Genomic DNA, 20,332 nt, shown 5'->3' with positions numbered 1-20,332 from the left:
TTTATATATGCTGATTGATACATATTTAGTATGTTAATTTACTGAATGTTGTTTATAAACTCATCATCTTTAGTAATATTGAAACAAAGTACATTCATGAATCATTAACCATGAGCGAGGATCGATAGTTGTATGTGCTTGTTTTGGCTCAATAGGTCCGAAAAAACTTTGGAAGACTTGGCATGCATCTTGTTTGAATCTAGTCGAGTCATTTTGTCAGTTTCTATTTCGTTCTTCTTCTTGTGCGAATTGTGGCTTTAACTAATATATTTGTGAAAAAGGCAACTCCAAACGGGTCAAATTCAACTTGTATATGTAAAAGTTAATGAAAAATCTTTTTAAGTTTTTGTTAAGTTATAAATCAAACTGTATCGCCTTAGATGTTCTTTACATCAAATGAGAGTTTTGAAAGTTCTTTTTTATATAATAAAAATTCAGCCAAAGTTGTTATTATTTTATTGGTAATCATGAGTGTCCTACTCGCTTTGCGAGTCCAGAGTCAAATCAGGTGAGCGTCTGTGGCCACTAGATATCTTTTTTAAGGAACCAAAGATTGAATCTGTGACGAGAGTTTCACCTTTTTTGTAAATAAATTCCCAACCAATGGACCACCGCCCTAGTGGTTAATTCAACCAAACTTCATTACATTCCCATATCATTAGCCTTTTTATTAGTTTTTAACTAACCAAAATTGGTAAGAACGTAAGTTTAGCTAAAATAGCAAATGGTTCAATCGAATCTTTTTGTGGGTTGACTTGACCCAGTCCAGATTATCTCGACCCATCCCTTTTGACCAAACAACTTTTAACCATTTACCTTGTTATTCTGTCAAAAGTATGTACCATTTCCATGCATCATTACAAAAATCAGTCTCCTAGCCACTTCATTTCATTTAAAATATATAAGCCTAGTGGTTGCACCAAAATCAACCAAGTTTTTTCTGATTCTTACTTCACTATTGACTTATAGCCAAATCTCAGCACCATCTTTGTGTATATAAACCACTCCTTATCACCTTCCAAGCACACAACAACATTTCTTCACACTCTAAAGTGTTCTAAAACACAAACACTTGCAATGTTGATCACTCGGGTTCTCTTGCTTAGCCTTCTTCTTTCGCTTGCCCTTACTACATTTGCAGAAATACACAACTATGAGTTCAAAGTATGTGTTGAGTAGTACCATCGTGTTCATTACCATTCTTTTTTTTTTGTTGTTGTTAGAATGTAAATAATTTTAAAACTAGTTAATAATGACTGATATTACTTTGGTTTTCCCAGGTTCAAGAACAAGCTGCTACAAGGCTATGTAGAAACCATAGAATCGTGAACGTTAATGGCCAATTTCCAGGACCGACTATAAATGTACAAAATGGGGATACTCTTGCTGTCAAAGTGACAAATGCTGCTCGTTACAATCTCACTATTCACTGGTACGTATCATTAAGTATGTGCATTGCATCGTTAAATAGAAACACATAATATTGATGCTATAATGGTTCATTGTCTTTTTTAGGCATGGAATACGCCAACTGAGAAACCCATGGGCAGATGGACCTGAATTTGTGACTCAATGTCCAATCCGGCCAGGAGGAAGTTACACGTATAGATTCACTATAACAGACCAAGAGGGAACATTGTGGTGGCATGCTCATAGCAGATGGCTAAGAGCTACGGTCTATGGTGCACTTGTTATCCGTCCTAAGTCTGGTTCTTCATATCCTTTTCCACTGCCCAAAGTCGAGTTTCCTGTTATTCTAGGTACATAAAATTTAGTCCTTGTACCACTCACATTTTTCATTTTTGTGTACTTCTCTGAGTCGGTGAACTTAGTTTTTGATTGTTAATGATGAAACAGGTGAATGGTGGGACAGAAAAGTGATTAGTGTCTTACGACAAGCATTATTCAGTGGTGCAGCCCCGAATATATCTGATGCTATTACCATTAATGGGCAACCTGGTGATCTTTTCCGCTGCTCCAGCCAAGGTTATATGGCTGTCTAAAAATACTAATTGTGAATTCAGAAAAAAAACTCATCAGTTGTAATAACAATTTATTGGTTTTGAATATATTTGTTTGTGTTATGCAGGTACAACGAAACTGACAGTGAACAAAGGCGATACGGTTCTTTTAAGGGTCATCAATGCTGCACTCAATCAACAACTCTTTTTCAGCGTCGCTAACCACAAACTAACTGTGGTTGCCACAGATGCTGTTTACACCAAGCAATTTACCACCAATGTGATTATGGTTGGGCCCGGTCAGACCACAGATGTCCTCCTGACCGCTGATCAACAGCCCGGACGCTACTACATGGCTGCACGAGCTTATGCAACTGCTAGAAATGCCCCGTTTGATAACACCACCGGTACAGCTATCTTGGAGTACAAATCTGCCACTTCACAGCCAATATTACCACAACTTCCATTCTTCAATGACACGAACACAGTCACTGCTTTCTCAAACCAAATAAAGAGTCCCGGTAAAGTATCAGTCCCTACTAAAATCGACAACAATCTGTTCTTCACAATGGGGTTTGGTTTCTTTAACTGTACCCCTGGACCTAGATGTCAAGGGCCTAATAACACACGGTTTGGTGCTAGCATGAACAACGTATCCTTTGTACTTCCAAACCGAGTGTCTTTACTTCAAGCTTACACACAAAAGATTCCAAATATCTACACACCAGATTTTCCCCCGGTTCCACCTTTGCAATTTGATTACACGGGCAATGTCCCACGTGGGCTGTGGCAGCCCGTTAAGGGAACAAGACTGTACAAGCTAAAATTTGGTTCAAGTGTGCAAATCGTGCTTCAAGATACTTCCATCTTCTCAACCGAAGATCATCCTGTTCATCTCCATGGCTACCATTTCTATATTGTTGGTCAGGGCTTTGGTAATTTCAATCCTTCAAGTGACCCTGCTAACTTCAATCTTGTTGATCCACCACAAAGGAACACAATCGACGTCCCAGTTGGGGGTTGGGCAGCCATCAGATTTATAGCCGATAACCCAGGTAAACAAACTCACACGACATTACAAATCTTTAACAAAAAGAACATATATAATCTTCTAGACCATGATTTTCTGTCTTAAAAACATAATATGCTAATTCTTGGATGATTTTTACAGGAGTTTGGCTGATGCACTGTCACATAGATACTCATCTAGCTTGGGGTTTTGCAATGGCGTTTATCGTTGAAAATGGAGTTGGAGAATCCGAGACATTACTACCTCCTCCTTCTGATCTGCCTCAATGTTAAATTCATCACACAAAGTCAATGTTTGTCTGGCATCATTAAGTTCTTGTTTTTTTTGTTCTTTTTTCACTTTTGCTTAATTACTTGAGCATAAGTGCATAGAAATGTTCATAGGTTTCAGATTAATCATACTTTGGTGGACGTCCATGTATACTTGGCCTGTGTGCAAGTTCTTTTGTTCTACAGAAACAAATAGAATGATTCATCAGTTTATATGTAGAAGTTGATGTTTTCTTGTATACTAAATGCGACAGTGATTTGATTGATCGGTTTTAGAACTTCTCTCCCCCAAAGTACAGTCTCCTCTATAAAGAGGGATTTGCCCCCACGGTGAGCTGAGTCATGATCACCAACCCGAAAATTACAACTCAACTCACATATGGTTATTATTGGGAGAAATCGTTATGATAACTCCTAATATATCTTCCTAAAAAGAACTCGTGAATCACACTTGATCACATAAGTGAAAACATAGGAGGATTATTATCAGGAGAAATCGTTAGGAGGATCAGATATTCACATACTGTTGATTAGTTTAGTATGTTTAAGAGGAAATGTTAGGTAAAACATGTAGTACCTATCTATCTAAGTAGGGGAGGGGGCATGTATGTTCATCAAATTCAAAAGTTTAATATGTAACTTTTTTTAATGTGCCAGTACCTAAGGTAAAATCTGCAGTACGGATCATTTTCCTTATATTTAATTTGTAAATGTAAACTTTTGTATTGTCTAGGGTGTCAGTTAAAATTAAGAAAGCATGTATAAATAGCCCCTCAAGTAAATGAATTGTAACAATTCACACTCATTTTATACACACACTTGCTTAAATTTAGGTCTTTACTATAGCTTACCTGAACGATCACAAGCTACATTACAGCTTAAATTTAGGTCTTTACTATAGCTTAACTGTTCGATTATGTTTTAATCAAAATCGATAATCATTTAAGGTTCTGATCATTGATTAGTAGTACTAATTTAGTATTGTACTAGATTTTATACCAATGTCCAACACTGGACACGGGGTTTACGATATTATCAATATTAGATATTCATATGTTAAGTCATAAAAACTTATAATTTTGAAGATATAGGGTTCTAAGTGTTATACTTTGCAAGTTGTAATACAATAATCATATGTTCGTCACTGTCATTAGGGTGGGGGGAGGGCTTGCCCACTCCTCCCCTCCCCTCCCTTCCCCACACTTTTCTTTTTAATTTCATTTCTATTTATTTTTAAAGCTAAAACATTTTATTTAATAAATTAAAACTAATACAACTTAAAACACAAATAAAACACATAATTTTATTATAACACACAAAAACAAGTAAAACATACAACTAAAAGAACTTAAAAAAAAACTCTTTATTTATTTATTTATTTTAAAGCTATTTTTCATTAAATTAAATTAAAAGTAAAATCTATTTTTTATTAATTTAAATTAATTGTAATTACTACAAAATTAAACTTTTAAACCAATTTAAAATAGTTTTAATACTACAAATAATAAAAATAAAAATTATAATAGTAATAATAATGCATACAAAACGAAAAGAACAATTTTTAGGTAATTTAATAAATAGTTTATAACTTCAGGGTGTAAAATGTAAATATGTATAAAACTCTTATCCTTTTGAAATCTTAGACTCATGTGCGTCTTCTTCAACCTCAAAACACACCGCAACACTTACATATATATATATATATAATATTTATATATATATATATATATATCTATCGATGCAATGAAAAAACAAAAAAAAACCCACAAGTAACGGTCAAAAAACGGATACCTAGGCGGTGAGAGACCCGGGGACAGCCCTCCCCATCCTCCTCCCCACCCTACCGGTACCGGTGGGACGGAACGGTGTTCAAATAGGTACCGGACCAGTACCGGTTTGGTGCCCGCTCCACTCCGTCCACCCTTATTGGTTGAGACATATTGATGGAATTGTTTGTCATATTCGTTCCACAAGGCACATGTTATAATAATTTATCTATTATATAACTTTTTGAAACCAGTTGTACTCATAATGTGATATTATTATGAAAAATAATTAAGAATTAAAATATAAACATAATTTTGATCTTGTATTTGACATTCAAGTATATGTATTTGATCATAATGTGTACCCATAATACGCATAGGTTTATTTTCAATCATATGTCCTATGATAATTTGATAACAATTAGGATTGTGTTCAAACTCTTTGATAACAATTAGGACTCTTGATTTGAGTGACAATTGTAACTTTAAACATTAATACACAAACCTAATATATAAAAAAGGAGAAAAATTATGTACCTTTTTTTATTGAGATATATAATGAATCTTGAATGAAATTCATATTGATTTTGATTTAATATCCAAGTAACCTTTTGTTGTAAATCGTGATTTGTTCTGTGATCATTTCATGTTTTGTGATTCCTATTGTGTTTAGGATAAGGATGTTGTATATCGTCATCTGTTATTATGTTTGAGATATGTATCTAGAGTTCAAATTGTGTTTATGTTAAATTAATATATTTATAACTTATAAAAATCTAATCTAATATTTGTTAATAAGTCATTATGTTTTGAAATAAATTTTTGTAGACAATATTTAATATATTGAAATTTTTTTAACAAATAAAATGATTGTAAATTTTAAAAAATTCTTTCAAGTTGATGACTATAAGTAGATATAAATTAAGTATTCAGGGCTAAAAAGTGTAAATTATTGATGGAAAACAAAAAATGTAAATTAATGAGACTTTTTCTACAATATAATACAAATACTAATATAATAATATATTTGGATAATGATTATTAGGATTTTTAATTTATAGTTAACCTAAATGATGACATAAGCGAAAGTCAATTTGATGAAATTGAACGATTTGATTGGTTAATAAGTCATTAGTTCAACTGTCTTATAGTATATATTAAGATAGTTGTTAGGAAAGTCACTTGTGTGCTTATTTCAAAGTTGAAGATCTAAATTAGAAGATTTTGTGTTTCTTTTGCAAATTTTGTAAATCCTCGGGATTTTTTTAGCTTTTAATTTAATACTAGATTTTAGACCCGTGTCAAATACACGGGTTTACAACATTATCACTATAAGAATTAGTTTATAGAAAAAAAAATATAAATTAAATGTAAAACTTTACTTCAAAAGCTATTGACATATTTAAATGTAAATACTGAATACTGATTACTTAATCATATCAATGTTGGATAGTGTAGCAGTTCCTTTTATACAAACACTTTCGGAGAAGCAATATCTTAAATTTGATTACACAATTGATCGATATCTCATTGATCTCTTTTAAAAAAGTAAATTTATTTTCGTTAGTCATGGTTGGTTCGTAGGATTTTCAATCATTTTGTGTGTTTTGATCTTTTTTTTAGTGTTCAGTTTATATAAGAAGAATCATATATATAGTTTGATTTCAATTACTAATAACAACAAAGGTTATCCTAATTATAGTCTAATTACAATTAATAATAACAACAATATTACAATTAATTTGATTACAATTAATAATTAAATAAAAATATTGGTATAAGAGTAAATCGTATAGATCCACAATTCCAAGTATTGTAACCTCTCTAACTTTTAGCTATATTTTGTATTAGATAGACATTATGTAATAAAGTATTAATTATTTAAAAATTGGGTTAACGTGTAAATTAGTGATGGAAAACCAAAAAGTGTAAATTAATTTAGACATGTGTTAATTTAGATAATTTTGAGAAATTGAGGATTGTGATTGGTCAATTGAGTTTAGGTCAGTTGTCTTATAGTATATTAAATCCATGAGTTTTACAACAGTATCAATATAAGAATTAATATATGGAACAAAAAAAAACACTTGTACATTAAAATGAAAAAGTATATTTAAAAATAATTTAGATACTCAAATGTAATACGAATGCTAAATCATATCAAAAATAGATGATGTAACAAAATTTTCTTTATACAAACTCTTCTAAAGAAGGAATATCTTAACCTTGATTGCACAATTTACCGAGTTCTTAATAATGTCTTGCAAAAAAGTAATTTTGTTTTCGTTCGCTAATATATTATGCAATAAAGTATTAATTATATTCAAATTGGGTTAAAGTGTAAATTAGTGATGAAAAACTAAAAATGTAAAAATTAATTATTTTTAAATTGGGTCAAAGTATAAATTAATGATGGAAAACCACAAAGTGTAAATTATTTTATAATAAAAACATGTGATAATTATTCAAAGTGTCTATTTTTATAATAAAAACATCATCTTCTTTTAATGTAGACATGTGATAATTTAATTAATTTTGAGAATTGAAGGGTTGTGATCGGCCGGTTAGGTCAATTGCCTTTTTAATATATATTAAGATAAGATTAAGACTAAGATTTATTCAATATATATCAAGTATAAAGAGATAGCGAATATGATGTCCTCACAAACCTTAAAATTGAGGTGTATCACAGTAACGCTAACATCATATAACTTTTTCCTTAAATATAAACCACTTAATGTTTGTAAATCTGCTCATAATCAAGATTTAATTCAAGACGTTTTCAGTTTTTACTTTTAGATAAAAACCTCCTTGGCGTTCAAGTTTCTTAAATGAGTAGGTTAACGGGTCCTCTTTTGACCTTGGCCTACAATTAACTTAAACAAAACCTATATAAAATTCATATTAAAAATCTTTAAAAATTTTTAGAATAAAACCTTCTTGGTGTGCAATTAAATTTCTTAAATATATAAGTCGGTTCACGAAACCTATATATATGACATTCATATTAAAATTCTTTAACAAACAAAAACAAAAACCCTTCTAATCGCCTTTCTGTTTCAAATTGCAAGAACGATGGATGACGTATGCGAAGGAAAGGACTTTTCATTCCCAAAACACACGAAGAACAATAATGGTGGACACAAATCAAAGCATTCGAAACCCAAGTCGAAAAAACCAAAAACTTACCCGATCGAATACGACGGTCCTTCCTCACTACGGCCATTTGATTTCAGTTGATGACGACGGGCACTTTACTCAGAGGATCGTTGATTTCAGTGGTCGTTATGTTAAAGAGGCGGATAAAGATATTATTAAATCAGTCAAGGAAAAAGGGAGGCTGCTGAAAAACGGAAAATATTAGACATTCGTATCCGGAGATCGGATACGCCTCTCATCTACAGAGCGGTTCCCAGCTGGTTTGTTGCGGTAGAGAAGTTCAATGGGCTTGTTTTGGCGGAGGATGGTAGAAAGATGAGTAAAAAATTAAAGAACTATCCCTCTCCTATGGAAGTTATGGATGATCATGGTGCTGATGCGCTACGATTATTCATCATAAATTCTTCAGTTGTGCGTGCAGACACTTTAAGATTCCAAAAAGATGGAGTCTATAGTGTTGTGAAAGATGTATTTTTTCGTATAGATTTCTTGTTCAAAATGCAAAAAGACTTGAGGTGGAGAGTCATGCGACGTTTGTTCCTCTTGATAAACTCACTCTTCTTAACTCGGATAATGTGCTTGATCAGTGGATTAACTCAGCCACTCAGAGTTTGGTTCATTTTGTTCGACAGGAAATGGATGCTTATCGACTCAATACAGTGGTTCCTTATCTCTTGAAGTTCTTAGACAATTTAACAAATATATACGTAAGATTCAACCGGAAAAGATTGAAAGGCCGCACTGGAGAAGAGGACTGCAGAACTGCACTTTCGACTCTCTACCATGTGCTACTAACTTCTTGTAAAGCAATGGCTCCATTCACATACCGAAGTTCTTTATCAAAACTTGAGGAAAGTATACCAAGGATCAGAGGAAAGCATTCATTTTTGTAGTTTTCCTGAAGTTGAAGGAAAAGGGGAGAATCGGATTGAACAAAGTGTTAACAGAATGATGACAGTTATTGATGGTGCACGTAAATTACGTGCAGACCACAATAAACCTCTAAAAACGCCACTCAAGGAGATGATTGTTGTACATTCGGATGCTGAGTTTCTTGATGATATTTCTGGAGAACTGAAAGAGTATGTGTTAGAAGAGCTCAATGTTACATCTGTTGTAACGTGCAATGATCCTTTGGTATAGTCTGTTTTGCATGCTAAACCCGAGTTCAATGTTTTGGGTAAAAGACTGGGAAAATCAATGAGAGTAGTCGAAGAGGCAGTGAAGGCAATGTCTGAAAATGAGATTTTAGCATTTGAAGAAGCAGGGGAGGTTACTATTGCCGGTCACTGCTTAAAGCTCATTGATATCAAAATTGAGCGTAACTTTAAACGTCCTGATGGTTTGACAAAAGAGCAAATGGATGCATCTGATGATGTTTTGGTTATTATTGACTTTCGCCCTGATGATGTCTTGATCGAATATGGTTTTGCACGTGAAGTCGTTAACCGTATCCAGAAGTTAAGGAAAAAGTCTGGACTTGAACCCACTGACGCGACCCATCGGTCTCTGCCAAAATTCTAAAAAATCCCAGGAAACTTATATCAAAGAGGTGCTAGGCTTTTCGTTACTTGACTTCTGAATGATTCCGTCAGATGCTGTTATCATTGCAGAGGAGACCTAAAAGAACATTTCAAACTTTGACTTTAAGATTACTTTGTCAAGAGGAAATTGCAAAAGTCAAGAGGGAGTTTCATACAAACCATCCAACTTGTGATATTCATTCTCTCTCATTTACACACATACGGATGTTTCTTGCCTTTTTCAGTTGCTTATTATGTTTGCCTTTTTCAGTTTCGTTTATTAGTGTGATGACCCGTTTGTGTTTTCATCCTTAAATAATGAATACCAAAATTCATATGTATTTATATCTTTATCTATGCAATTGGTTGCTTACAGAACCACCATCTAATTAACTTGTTAGCGACCCGGGTTGTATACAGAAATTGGAAATTTAGTGATGAATCATTGACTTAATATTATCCAGATTATGATCTACTCCGCCTTGCATGTAGAGAGCTATATTATTTTTAAATCATTTCTGTGTTGTCATGACATATATGAAATTTTGAAGTTGATATGCATTAATAATCCATTGTATTTTCTTCTTAAAAATCAATTACACACTATAATATGCACTGAACAGATCATGACTGACCCAAAATCTATCAATAGTGATACATATATATTCTGCTTCAATTAGCAAAGTAAATAAGGAAATATCATTAATAGTATACTCAATCGAATCACGCAAACATAGAAAACGGATGCTGTTGCTAGAATGATCTTAACATCGAGGAAGATCAGCAGGTGGGGGTAGTAATGTTTCAGATTCACCGACTCCATTTTCAACGATGAATGCCATTGCAAAACCCCAACCGAGATGAGTTTCAATGTGACAGTGCATCAACCAGACTCCTGTTACATAATCTTGTTGTCAGTTTCATGATTTTAAAATACATTCTGCTTTACCTACTAAAGATTCATCATATCATGTGGGTTTACCTGGATTGTCAGCTACAAATCTGATGGCAGCCCATCCCCCAACTGGGACGTCGATTGTATTCCTTTGTGGTGGATCAAAAAGATTGAAGTTAGCAGTATCTCTTGACGGATTGAAGTTACCGAAACCTTGACCAACAATGTAGAAATGATAGCCATGAAGATGAACCGGATGATCTTCGGTTGAAAAAATGGATGTATCCTGCAACACTATCTGCACATTAGACCCAAACTTTAATTTGTAAAGTTTTGTTCCCTTGACAGGCTGCCATAGCCCACGAGGGACATTCCCCGTGTAATTAAACGTTACAGGTGGAACAGGTGGAAAGTCTGTGGTGTAGATATTTGGAATTCTTTGTGTGTAAGCTTGAAGCAGAGAAGCCCGTCTTGGTAGTACAAAGGATACATTGTTCATGCTAGCGCCAAATCGTGTGTTATTAGGCCCTTGACATCTAGGTCCAGGAGTGCAGTTAAAGAACCCCAACCCAACTACAAAAAACAGGTTCTCATCTATTTTAGTAGGGACTTTTTCTCTACCCGGACTCTTTAATTGGTTTGAGAACGCAGTGACTGTGTTTGTGTCGTTATAGGCTGGAAGTCGTGGCAAAATTGGCTGTGAAGTAGCAGAATTGTACTCCAAGATAGCCGTGGCAGTGGTGTTGTCAAATGGAACATTTTGAGCACTTGCATAAGCTCGTGCAGCCATGTAGTAACGCCCAGGCTGCTGATTAGCGGTCAGGAGAACATCTGTGGTTTGACCAGGTCCAAGCATGATCACATTGGTTGTAAATTGCTTTGTGTAAAGGGCATCAGTAGCGACAACAGTTAACATGTGGTTAGCGACACTGAAAAAGAGCTGTTGATTGAGTGCAGCATTGATGACCCTCAGAAGGACCGTATCCCCTTGGTTCACTACAAGTTTCGTAGTCCCTGCATATATCAAAATAACCAATTGGGCTAGCCCGTTAGAAAAGCACGAACTATAGCCCTCTTCTAATGGCTTTTTTTTTTAATGTTAGTTTAGATGATTACGTAACCTTGGCTAGAGCATCTAAAAAGATCCCCGGGTTGTCCATTAATGGTAATAGCATCTGAAATGTTTGGAGCTGCACCAGTGAACAATGCTTGTCGAAGGACACTAATGACCTTTCTATCCCACCATTCCCCTGTTTCATCATTAACAATCAAAAAATAAGTTTACTGAATCAGAAAAGTACACAAAAATGAATATTGAGAGCGGTGCAATGTACCTAGAATAACAGGAAACTCGACTTTGGGCTGTGGAAAAGGATATGAAGAACCAGACTTAGGACGGATAACAAGTGCACCATAAACCGTGGCTCTTAGCCATCTGCTATGTGCATGCCACCACAATGTTCCCTCCTGGTCTGTTATGGTGAATCTATACGTGTAACTTGCTCCTGGCCGGATTGGACATTGGGTCACATATTCAGGTCCATCAGCCCAAGGATTCCTCAGTTGGCGTACTCCATGCCTGACATATAATATGAACCATTTTAGCATCATAAAAAATGTAGTACAAATAAAAACTATAAGTACATACCAATGGATGGTGACATTGTAAGGAGCGGCATTCGTGACTTTAACAACGAGACTATCACCATTTTGTACATCTAGTGTCGGCCCTGGGAACTGTCCGTTAACGTTAACAATTCTATGGGTTCGACATAGCCTTGTTGCAGCTTGTTCTTGAACCTGTGACAATCCAAAGTAATATATACTCACTTATTAGCCATGCACCTAGAAAACCATATAACTCAAAACGTCGTAACATAACACAATATAACATACATTAAACTGATGGTAGTGCGTTTTCGCAAATGTAGCAAATGCAAAAGATAGCAAAAGGCATAGAAAGAGACTACAAGAACTAGACATCACGAATGTCGTGTGAAGCTTTGGTTCTTAAGTTTTCGGATATTCGTGAATGAAGTTAGTATGAAGGTTTGTGGTGTTGGGTTTAGATTGTGAAAACGGGCTGGTATATATATAGGAAGGATAAGAGTTGGAGTGATGGGGTTAGGTTATGGGTCAATAGTGAATTAAGTTAGAATCCTGGGGACACAAACCAACTATACAGATGATTTTGGTGCAACAGCTTGGTTCATATATATATATATTTATATATTTTTTTTTGTGTGTGTGTATGTGTGAACCACTTTGGAGGTTTGTTTTTGTAGTGATGCATGAAACTAGTACACATGGGTGTGGTCACACTTAAACTTGTTTTTATTTATGACTTTTATAATATAATATACTTAAATATTGGTTTGACTCAAGAGTTAGAAAAATATGTGTTACGTTTACAATTTTTTTTAACATTTACAATTTTATTAATTTTATCTTATATATGTAGGATTATATGGGAAATGATCCCTACACAACACAAATTCACCATACAAAATAATATATGTATTAAATAATTGTACAATACAACTGTCTAATGCATATATTATTGTGCATGATAAAATTGTGTTGTGTATGGATCATCTCTTATATTGTTAATGTATACTACGTACTACTTCATTGAATGAAGTTCATTCCAAAAAGTATGTATGAGGTTGACTTTTTTAAGACTTTTTATTCAATTTTGATATTAATTAACTATTTTTATATTCAGTTTTATTTATAGCCACTACATTTTTTTGGATATATATATATATACAGTCTTTGTTTACACTTTCTTCAGTTCTTGTACATAAAATATTTTCCCCTTAGAAACGGCTTAAAATTACTGAATGAATATGGTCTTGGACCACTTGTTTTGGGCAAGGACGACCCATATTAGCTCTTTGAATTGGGCTTTCTATGGGCCCGGCTTATTTTTATTTTCAGCTTTAGGCTTTTTTCTCCAGTTTTGGGTTTTAAACTTTTGAGAAATGATTTACTCGAAAACTATGATTAAGTTATCCAATATTACACAATAATACTATTGAACATTCAAGCTTTTGTGAAGATACTATTTAAATTGTTGTTTACGTTTAACCATAGCTTTAAGTTTTTTGTTAGCTAAACCTTTCAACTTTTAGTTATCATGTCTTCCAATAATGACAATACATGTTAATCTACTCGACTAAAAAAAAAGTTATGTAATATGTGTTACCACATCAAATATGCGATTCCCATCTTATTTATTTATTTATATACCACAATTTTATTTATTGATCTCTTATAAAAGTTATATATTATTGTAGAAAGAAACCCAATACTTCTAACGAGTCTTTCATTCCCAGAGTCTATATTCCACTGCCTCAAACTCTTAGGCAACATAATTTATTATCTATGTGCATCTTTCAAACCTATGTGAAAATTCTAGTATTACATAATGCTTTTAGTTTGGAAAGTCATGGTCTAGAAGAGAAAACTGAAATTTTTGTGTATAAAATATGTTCTAAAGCTTATATTTTACAGGAATTTTTTTATCAAAAAAGTTGAAAGTTGGTTTAGGTGGATTGGACTAAACAAAATATAGAATATTAGTAGCATATGTATAAATTTTTTAACCAAGTGAGCCAGTTGGTGCACCAAATTAATTTTAGTCAATTAGACCATTTTTCGCATGTTAAGGTTAACATCATGACTAGTTAAGGCAAACAACCTAATAAGTTTCCAATGGATGCAACATTCTTCATAGCCCTTGTAGTTGGCCTTCTATTTGTTTTATCTTCAAGAACAAAAGCAGAAACTCAATATCATGATTTTGTTGTAAGTAGTTATAAAAATTATACTTTTTGGTTATATTGGTGATATGTTTGTCCGAATTCTGTTAATAAGCAGTGAAAACAGGTTCAAGAAACACCCGTGAAAAGACTTTGCAGAACAAAGAATATTATTACAGTTAATGGTCAGTTCCCAGGTCCAACGTTAGAGGTTAGGGATGAAGACACACTTGTTGTCAATGTCTTGAACAATGCTCGTTACAATATCACGATCCATTGGTGAGTGAACCTTTAATATTAGATGAATAACATTTTACTTGCTATATATATGGAACCACTATATATGAGTTTACTTGCTATATTTATCTATCAGGCATGGGATTCTTCAGATTGGGACACCATGGGCAGATGGTCCAGACCGGGTCACACAATGTCCAATACAGCCAGGAGCTAGTTATACGTACCGGTTCACTATTATTAAGCAGGAGGGGACATTATGGTGGCATGCTCATAGCCAATGGCTAAGAGCTACAGTCTATGGAGCTCTCATCATTTATCCGAAACTTGGATCATCTTACCCTTACCCACTGCCTAAACTAGAAATACCGATTCTTCTTGGTAAGTGATGCAGTACTGGGGCAAGCTATTGCTATATATGTATATGATGTATTTAAAGATTGTTGTGCAAGGGTTATTGATAGAAAATTGACATATTGCAAAATGAATAAGTCTATACTTACAAATGATTTATGACATTGCTCGGTTAATTTTTCATTACTACTAACGGGCCTTTAGCCTACTGGTTTGATCTAGAGGTTCTGGCTCACATAAGACAATTTGGTGTAAGTGAACAATTATAGGTGAATTATGCGTGTGATTCATAAACTGCATTTTAAAAAAATTGATCTGCATTAGCAAAACTGTTAACAAGCCCAGGGCGCATACACATGTTACTATGGTAGTTAAAGATGCTACTCGTGCTTTTAATATACAGGACAATGGTGGAATCTTGATATTATCAGTATCCTTAACCAGGCAACATTTTCTGGAGGAGCTCCAAATATTTCCAATGCATATACAATCAACGGGCAACCTGGCGACCTCTACAGATGCTCTAACAAAGGTAAAGTCTTAACGAGCTTTATTAGTCTTATCAGTAACAGATATAGGATTCTATAGAACGATATGAACTATATATCGTCTTTTCAGGATTATACTACTGTGACGGTTTTTTAATAAAAATCTTATAAACTAGAAATTTCTGGGCATAAAGTATTTACCTGCATACCTAGTCATTTACATAGACCCGCTCTTGAGCCTAATGTAATATATATTGTTACACAGATACAATGAAGTTTTATGTAGAAAGTGGCGATAGAGTTCTGATGAGGGTCATCAACTCGGCCCTGAACCAACAGCTCTTTTTTACAATCGCGAACCACCAACTAACTGTCGTTGCAGCTGATGCACTCTACACCAAGCCATTCACCACCACAACTCTAATGCTTGGGCCTGGTCAAACAACCGATGTTATTCTAGTTGCGGACCAGGATCCAAGATACTACTATATAGCAGCCCGTGCATATGAAAGTGCTCAAAATGCACCATTCGACCAGACTACAACCACTGCCATCCTTGCATACAAATATGCACCTTGCAGTGGCCAAATGGGAACCTCATTTAAGCCAATCTTACCAAATTTACCATCTTACAATGATACAGCCACTGTAACCACATTCACCAGCCAGTTAAAGAGTCCTTCCAAAGTTAAAGTTCCTACTAATATAACTGAAGACCTGTTTTTTGTAATCGGGTTAGGCCTTGTGAACTGCAACCCTGGACCAACTTGCCAAGGCCCAAATAACACCAGGTTTGCTGCTAGCATGAACAACATATCGTTTGTATTACCACAAACAACTTCGTTATTACAAGCTCATTACCAAAAGATACCAAATGTGTTCACCACGGACTTCCCTCCAGTTCCACCTCTGCGTTTCAACTACACTGGGAATGTTCCCCGTGCACTTTGGCAGCCCGTTTCTGGGACTAAACTCTACAAACTAAAATTTGGGTCTCAAGTACAAATCGTGTTACAAGGCACTGCTATCGTCTCAACTGAAGATCACCCGGTTCATCTTCATGGACACGAATTCTACATTGTGGGTCAAGGTTTTGGCAACTTTAATCCATCAACAGATACTGCCAAGTTTAACCTCTATGACCCACCACGAAGAAACACTGTTAATGTTCCCGTTGGAGGTTGGTCTGTAATACGTTTCATTGCAGATAATCCAGGTATTATGATCTGCTTACAATATTAACTGCCAAAACACTACATTACACAACACTTTTTATCCATCTACAACAATCACTGCTTTAAACACTACATTAGTATTTTTAGTTACAATTAATCCACACATATTTTGTGGGGCTTAATTTACTTTGTTCATGGTATGGGACCTGAACGCACAACCTTGTAACAGTTAATGGGTTACCTTGATACAGCCGGGCTAAAAGCCTTTTGGTCAATCCATATATCTAACTAAGATTAATCATTTGTTCACAACAGGAGTTTGGTTAATGCATTGTCACTTAGATTCACATCTCACTTGGGGTTTTGGTATGAGCTTCTTAGTCGAGAATGGACCAGGAAAACTACAGTCGGTTCAAGCTCCGCCATTAGACCTGCCTCAATGTTGATGCATATAAAAGAGGTCCACCAAGATTCTTTGATTCTAGTTCTAGATTTTTCCTTCACATGACACAAGATTTAGTGACTAGAAGATGTTCTTCAATCTAGAACAAAGGTTATATAATTTTGTCATGCTAAACTTAAAAGATTATGGCCATTCTTTCTATAACTTGTGTTTCTAATTTTTTTTTTTTCGTTAAGCTCATCCCAACCTTATTAGCAATGTTATATGGTGTAATACAATGTTTTGTGGAAATTGTCAAAATCCAATTCCTTAAAACAAACATCATGAATGTGTTTTATATTAGTTCCCCGTATCCAAAACCTACACACCAAACACACCTCAAGTAATCAGACTATGGATAAACAACTAATTTATATGTAATTCGTTTGATAGATTTAAAAAAAAACTTAAAAAATCTAGTATAGCTATATGGATTTAATCTTCATAATTAAAAAGTAAGTAACATTTAATTTTTGGGTTCAATACTACAATGGAAGAGATTAAGATGTAGAAGTCTTATCCTTTTTTAAGATTAAGAGACTGCTTCTTAATTATATATCTACTCTTGACTCTTGATCTCTATCGCAAAGGACAAGGGTGTTAATTACTTGATACAACCTTGATGGTTTAAAAAAGTAACTAACATTCAATGTTGTCTTCCACGGGTTCTAGGTCTTAATATTGTATTTGACAGTGTATGGAGGAAATTGAGATGTAGCCCTACCAATGCCTATAGGAAGCTGTTTCGAGGTTATATTAAAGGTATAAAAGAACCCCTAATCTTACTTGACATGAAAATCAAATACTGACTTTTGTCTAAGGATTCTAATTAACCACTTGACCTTCAATGTTTATTTCTTTTAATCATAATTTTTAATCCGTCATTAATAGGGACCTCATGAACGTTTTTTTTTTTGGAATTGAATTATATGATAGGTTTGGACTTTAGCTAGGTACGTGTGTGTTTTGAGTCGTCTTTTGTTATTTGTCAGACTATAAAGAATTGAGGCATTCCATGAATGTCCCTCGTACACTACTAAGTTGACAAGTGAATTTTTTAGAAAAAAACAAATGTCCATTCAAATGGAAGGGCCAAAACATTTTTATAGTTAGGAACGTCGCGGGGCATCAAGGGTCATTCCGGGACATTTCCAATCACTTTTTTCAAATACTCTAGATAGTCTTATTGGGTTATCCATGATAATAGTCGGTTGTTGAAAAAACAAAAAACTTAAAAGGTGAAATACTTAAATAAACGAAGTCAGCTGTATTAGAGCCGCCAAGTGACAGTACAGATATTCAACCTCTGAGTACAAGTTATTACTGCATTAAAACGCATCAAATAAGAGAGGTAAGTATCTGACATTTCCACCTCACTATTTTATGGCCGTAAACTGTAATGATTGAATGGACCCATATCAGGCCCAACTAACTATTTTCATCTTGATATATCATATAGTTTTACTATTACTATTTTAAAACTTATATTTATTACTCGTATTTATTTTTATTTTTTTGCAGCAAAATATATATATGACTATAGACTATAAGTTTATAACTAGAGAAGTAGAGATGGAGATATATATAAAATGGATAAGAATCCTCTATAGTTACTTCAACATTATAAGTAAAGTTAGAACAATTTGAACCATTAGATTAAATAAAAAGTTAAGATTCAAACTTGAGCTATTGGATTGAAATAAAAGGTTAAGATTTAAACTCGAGTTTTTAATCTTAATCATTGATTTTAATCCAATGATTCAAGTTGCTCCAACTTTACCTATAAAGTTGAAGCAACTTTAGAGCATCTTTATTTATATAAAATGCCAACAGATATTATTTTATATATATAGATGTATTTTATATATATAGATGTACGATGAAATTTTTTATACGTCAAAGTGTCCAACTATCTTTTAAATTTGTTTAATATATATACGTATCATACTTTATTATTATTATCAAACTTTCGATTATGAAAGTCCACACTAAAAAGTGTGAATTTTTGCATGAAATTGGGTGCCTTAAGACCATTTCACATCAAGGTGTTCTTCATTAATCATATTTTTCGATTATTATCAACTTCTTATCAATCTTTCTTAATTACACCAGGAGAATATACTAAAATACTTCTCCATTTACGACAAGAATGACAAGTGGACGACGATAATCATAGATTATATACATAATACATGATTAAACTAAAGCTAACTAACATAATCAGAAAGAGATTGATGTATGTTTATATGTTGACGAGGTCCCATTTGGACGGAAATAAATTCCTATGGTCTCAATCTGTATATACACGTCATGTAAGTATACATTGTATAAACAAGTTACGACAAAGTTGAAATAATTTTCGAATCAAAGATTTATATGGAGGAGTAAAATATAGGTGTATAATATATTGAGAGAAGACGTGATCCAAACGAAGTTATGAAAGGAGTCAACATCCACAAGTCATTTAAGAGACCCTGCAACCAAAACATGGTCATTTAAAACCCTAGCCATTACTATCATCAATCAATATATATATAGTACATAACTTCTTTTTTGAGGAAGTATCTTTGAAAATATGGTTTAATCATTGGAGGCATATGACAAAAGAAAGAAAAAATAATTGAAAGGCTTGAGACGTATGTTCGAAGAAAGGCCTAAAAAATATAATTGGATGATCGTACACGGATTAAATTCATTTTTGTTTAAAATGTAAATTTAGTTCATTGACAGAACACTAAAGTATAATTGTGCTACTAGGATACCACCTGATGATATTCCTACTTGGAAATAATACCAATACACTAATTCTAGGTATGAAAAAACGCTCTTTGTAAGATTCAAACTCATGACCTTATGGTCCTTAGATTTTATTCCACCACAAGATATCATTAGGCTATTCACTCCTAAACATATTTGGATGTGATAATAGGTATTTAGTTTTCACTTATGATTGATCTAAGTTTTTTTTATCCAAATCTCTTAGTGATAAAGAGGTTTTTTTTTTAATTATTTTTTTATTTTTATTTTATTTTTATCAAAAGGTTATTTAAATTGAAGATGTATTTATCGAGTGAATTCTTTAACACGGACTTGGTTAAAGCAATATATTTTAGACCTTTCGACGGTTATAAATAATTCACACCAAAAGAAACTCTTAAAATATAATTATTGGTTCGGCTCAAATAACGCACTTTGTGTAGACTGTAGAGTGTAGACGGATGATTTTCCTGTTCGGATTTATATGGGAAGATGTATCTTTGACTTAGTGT

At 33.7% G+C, this 20,332-nt stretch overlaps 3 protein-coding genes and 1 pseudogene across 3 annotated transcripts; 3 read left to right on the top strand and 1 right to left on the bottom strand.

Annotated features, from left to right (window-relative positions):
• The first annotated feature begins 1,077 nt into the window (after nucleotides 1-1,077).
• Nucleotides 1,078-3,263, top strand: LOC122606981 (laccase-3-like). Its single transcript, XM_043779895.1, has 6 exons — nucleotides 1,078-1,164; nucleotides 1,281-1,432; nucleotides 1,516-1,760; nucleotides 1,858-1,986; nucleotides 2,090-3,016; nucleotides 3,133-3,263. Exons 1-6 carry the CDS (start codon nucleotides 1,078-1,080, stop codon nucleotides 3,261-3,263), a joined length of 1,671 nt encoding a protein of 556 aa, XP_043635830.1.
• A 4,838-nt stretch (nucleotides 3,264-8,101) lies between these two features.
• LOC122609279 lies at nucleotides 8,102-9,809 on the top strand (annotated as a pseudogene).
• A 617-nt stretch (nucleotides 9,810-10,426) lies between these two features.
• On the bottom strand, nucleotides 10,427-12,586 carry LOC122607703 (laccase-3-like). Its single transcript, XM_043780727.1, has 6 exons — nucleotides 12,500-12,586; nucleotides 12,252-12,403; nucleotides 11,938-12,182; nucleotides 11,725-11,853; nucleotides 10,691-11,617; nucleotides 10,427-10,603 (listed from the first exon to the last, which is right to left on the bottom strand). The coding sequence occupies exons 1-6, from the start codon at nucleotides 12,584-12,586 to the stop codon at nucleotides 10,473-10,475; spliced, it is 1,671 nt and encodes a 556-aa protein (XP_043636662.1). The 3' UTR covers nucleotides 10,427-10,472.
• Nucleotides 12,587-14,320: 1,734 nt separating this feature from the next.
• LOC122609277 (laccase-13-like) lies at nucleotides 14,321-17,067 on the top strand. The gene is made up of 6 exons (XM_043782332.1): nucleotides 14,321-14,413; nucleotides 14,495-14,646; nucleotides 14,741-14,985; nucleotides 15,362-15,490; nucleotides 15,712-16,662; nucleotides 16,937-17,067. Exons 1-6 carry the CDS (start codon nucleotides 14,321-14,323, stop codon nucleotides 17,065-17,067), a joined length of 1,701 nt encoding a protein of 566 aa, XP_043638267.1.
• The last annotated feature ends 3,265 nt before the right edge of the window (nucleotides 17,068-20,332 follow it).

The sequence above is a fragment of the Erigeron canadensis genome, chromosome 7, assembly GCF_010389155.1.
Source record: "Erigeron canadensis isolate Cc75 chromosome 7, C_canadensis_v1, whole genome shotgun sequence".
Lineage (NCBI taxonomy): Eukaryota > Viridiplantae > Streptophyta > Magnoliopsida > Asterales > Asteraceae > Erigeron > Erigeron canadensis.
The sequence above is the reverse complement of the archived record's forward strand: the minus strand, read 5'-3'. Positions and strand labels throughout refer to the sequence as shown.

Coding starts and splice junctions, on each gene's coding strand:
- LOC122606981 (XM_043779895.1), top strand. CDS start 1,078: ATGTTGATCACTCGGGTTCTCTTGCTTAGCCTTCTTCTTTCGCTTGCC. Junction 1,433..1,515: donor TACAATCTCACTATTCACTG/GTACGTATCATT, acceptor TGTCTTTTTTAG/GCATGGAATACGCCAACTGA. Junction 3,017..3,132: donor ATTTATAGCCGATAACCCAG/GTAAACAAACTC, acceptor TGATTTTTACAG/GAGTTTGGCTGATGCACTGT.
- LOC122607703 (XM_043780727.1), bottom strand. CDS start 12,586: ATGTCTAGTTCTTGTAGTCTCTTTCTATGCCTTTTGCTATCTTTTGCA. Junction 11,854..11,937: donor CGAGTTTCCTGTTATTCTAG/GTACATTGCACC, acceptor ATGATGAAACAG/GGGAATGGTGGGATAGAAAG. Junction 11,618..11,724: donor TTTTAGATGCTCTAGCCAAG/GTTACGTAATCA, acceptor TGATATATGCAG/GGACTACGAAACTTGTAGTG.
- LOC122609277 (XM_043782332.1), top strand. CDS start 14,321: ATGGATGCAACATTCTTCATAGCCCTTGTAGTTGGCCTTCTATTTGTT. Junction 14,986..15,361: donor AGAAATACCGATTCTTCTTG/GTAAGTGATGCA, acceptor TTTAATATACAG/GACAATGGTGGAATCTTGAT. Junction 16,663..16,936: donor TTTCATTGCAGATAATCCAG/GTATTATGATCT, acceptor TGTTCACAACAG/GAGTTTGGTTAATGCATTGT.